The 3,480-nt window shown below is 48.7% G+C and overlaps 1 protein-coding gene across 1 annotated transcript in view; it reads left to right on the top strand.

Annotated features, from left to right (window-relative positions):
* LOC109227822 (RNA-directed DNA polymerase homolog) overlaps positions 462-3,480 on the top strand; it is a 10,796-nt gene continuing 7,777 nt past the window's right edge. Inside the window, exons 1-2 of the mRNA XM_019393017.1 lie at positions 462-881; positions 1,698-1,748. Coding sequence (XP_019248562.1) covers positions 462-881; positions 1,698-1,748 — 471 coding nt within the window. The remainder of the gene's footprint in view (positions 882-1,697; positions 1,749-3,480) is intronic.

Here is a 3,480-nt window from a genome sequence, read left to right on the forward strand (position 1 = left end):
CTCCATATCACGCCGTTCTAGATTGCCATGCCAAGACTGTTTCTCTAGCGATGTCGGGGTTGCCGAGATTGGAGTGGAAGGGTTCAACAGTTGATACGCCTAGCAGGGTCATTTCTTTCCTGAAGGCTCAGCGCATGGTGGAGAAGGGATGTTTGGCTTATCTAGATTATGTGCGATACACCACCGCAGAGTCTCCGACGAATGATTCAGTGCCAGTAGTCCAAGAGTTCGTCGATGTTTTTCCTTCTAACCTTCCTGGCATGCCTCCGGACTGTGATATTGATTTCTGTATTGATTTGGCTCCAGGCACTCAACCTATATCTATCCCACCGTACCGTATGGCTCTTAAGGAGCTGAAGGAGCAGTTGGAGGAGTTGTTAGCAAAGGGGTTTGTTAGGCCCAGTGTATCGCCTTGGGGTGCACCAGTGCTATTCGTGAAGAAGAAGGATGGGACTATGCGGATGTGCATTGATTACCGCCAGTTGAACAAAGTCACCATCAAGAACAAGTATCCATTGCCCCGTATTGATGATTTGTTCGAACAGTTTCAGGGTGATAGGGTGTTCTCTAAGATCGACTTGAGGTCAGGGTATCATCAGCTGAAGATTCGAGATTCGGATGTTCCGAAAACTGCATTCAGGACTAGGTATGGCCACTATGAGTTTCTGGTGATGTCCTTTGGCTTGACTAATGCTCCAGCGGCATTTATGGATTTGATGAACAGGGTGTTCAGGCCCTATATTGATTCTTTTGTCATCGTCTTCATTGACGACATCTTGATATACTCACGTAGGCTGGGGGAGCACGAGCAGCATTTGAGAGTAGTGTTTCAGACCTTGCGAGAGCAGAAGCTTTATGCTAAGTTCTCCAAGTGTGAGTTTTGGCTAGAGTCAGTAGCATTCTTTAGGCATGTAGTGTCAGGAGAGGGTATCAAGGTGGATCCCAAGAAGATTGAGGCAGTTCAGAGTTGGCCACGTCCTACTTCAGTGACCGAGATCAGGAGCTTCTTGGGGTTAGCAGGCTATTACCGGCGATTTGTGCAGGGCTTTTCATCTATTGCATCACCTCTGACCAGATTGACCCAAAAGGGGCCCCGTTCTGTTAGTCCGATGATTGTGAGGAGAGCTTCCAGAAGCTCAAGACGGCCTTGACTACGGCAGCAGTTCTTGTATTGCCTTCCGGCTCAGGGATGTATACAGTGTATTGCGATGCTTCTCGCGTTGGCTTGGGATGTGTATTGATGCAGGAGGGGCGAGTTATTGCATATGCTTCACGCCAGTTGAAGGTTCATGAGAAAAATTACCCTGTGCACAATCTAGAGTTGGCGGCGATTTCTCATGCTCTTAAGATATGGAGGCATTATTTATATGGAGTGTCATGTGGGCTTTATACAGACCATCGCATCTTGCAGCATTTGTTCAAGCAGAGGGATCTTAATTTGAGGCAGCGTAGGTGGCTTGAGTTACTAAAGGATTATGACATTACCATTCTTTATCACCCCAGGCAAGGCAAATATGGTCGCGGATGCCTTGAGTAGGAAGGCAGAGAGTATGGGTAGCTTGGCATTCATTCCTGCTGAGATGAGACCATTAGCTTTGGACATTCAGTCATTAGCTAACAGACTCGTGAGATTGGACATTTCAGAGCCCAGCCGAGTTCTAGCATGTGTGGTTGCTCAGTCTTCGTTATTGGGGCAGATTAAGGCCCGCCAGTTCGATGATCCATATTTGGCGGCCCTCAAAGAGACGGTACTTCAGGGAGGTGCCAAGGAGATTTCTATTGGCGAGGATGGTGTGTTACGGCTTCAGGGCCGTGTATGTGTTCCTAATGTTGATGGCTTGAGAGAGAGGATTCTAGAGGAGGCCCACAGTTCGAGGTAATCCATTCATCCAGGTGCCACGAAGATGTATCGTGACTTGAGGCAGCATTACTGGTGGCGGAGGATGAAGAAGGACATTGCGGAGTATGCAGCTAAATGTTTGAATTGCCAGCAGGTTAAACATGAGCACCAGAGGCCAGGTGGCCTACTCCAGCGGATGCCCATTCCGAAATGGAAGTGGGAGCGCACCACCATGGATTTCGTGGTTGGGTTGCCGCGGACTCAGCGGAAGGTTGATTCACTGTGGGTTATTGTGGATAGATTGACCAAGTCTGCCCACTTCATTCTAGTGGCGACTACTTATACGGCGGAGAGATATGCCCAGATTTACATTCGGGAGATAGTGAGGTTGCACGGTGTGCCGGTCTCCATCATATCAGACAGAGGCACTCAGTTCACTTCCCATTTCTAGAGGGCTGTTCAGAGTGAGTTGGGGACCCGCGTGGAGCTTAGCACGGCATTCCATCCTCAGACCGACGGGCAGTCGGAGCGGATAGTTCAGATTTTAGACGATATGCTTAGAGCATGTGTGATTGACTTTGGAGGGCAGTGGGATCAGTTCTTACCCTTGGCGGAGTTTGCATATAATAACAGCTATCAGTCCAGCATAGAGATGGCCCCGTATGAGGCATTATATGGTCGACATTGTCATTCTCCTATCGGGTGGTTTGAGCCTGGTCAGGCTAAGTTGCTTGGTACAGATTTGGTTCAGGATGCCTTGGATAAGGTAAAGTTGATTCAGGAGAGGCTCCGCACAGCTCAGTCAGGCAAAAGAGTTACGCGGATCAGTAGGCGCGCGATGTATCATTTATGGTTGGCGAGAAGGTCCTCTTGAAGGTTTCGCCTATGAAGGGCATTATGAGGTTCGGAAAGAAGCGCAAGTTGAGCCCAAGGTTTATTGGCCCCTTCGAGGTATTGAGGCGAGTTGGAGAGGTTGCCTATAAGCTTGCTTTACCTCCCAGTTTATCAGGAGTTCATCCAGTCTTCCATGTATCGATGCTCCGGAAGTATCATGCCGACTATTCACATGTGTTGGATTTCAGTACCATACAGTTAGATGAGAGCTTGGGCTACGAGGAGGAGCCAGTTGCCATTGTTGATAGACAGGACCGCCAGTTGAGGTCCAAGAGGATTTCTGCAGTAAGAGTCCAGTGGAGGGGCCAGCCGGTCGAGGAGGCGACCTGGGATTCCGAGGAGGACATGCGGAGCCGATATCCCCACTTATTCAGCAGTCCAGGTACTTTTCTATGTCCGTTCGAGGACGAACGTTTGTTTAAGAGGTGGAGAATGTAACGACCCGACTGGTCGTTTTGCATTTCCAAACCCCGTTCCCTTAAATAATATTTTTGTACTTGCTTTAGCTAATTTATGACTTGCGGGGACGGGGGGTTCGGAAGTTAGAAGAGTTTTGAGCAAGAATAAGCCTAGTTGCTTCTTTAAGTTTCTTTCAAAAGGCCAAGTTTGACTTCGGTCAACATTTTGGGGAATCGGACCCGGAATCGTGATTTGACAATTTATGAGGGTCCGTGGGAAAATATGGGACCTGGGCGTATGCCCGGAATCGAATTCCGAGGTCCCTAGCCCGAGTAATGAATTTTTAT

Source organism: Nicotiana attenuata, chromosome 6, assembly GCF_001879085.1.
Source record: "Nicotiana attenuata strain UT chromosome 6, NIATTr2, whole genome shotgun sequence".
In the NCBI taxonomy this organism is placed as follows: domain Eukaryota; kingdom Viridiplantae; phylum Streptophyta; class Magnoliopsida; order Solanales; family Solanaceae; genus Nicotiana; species Nicotiana attenuata.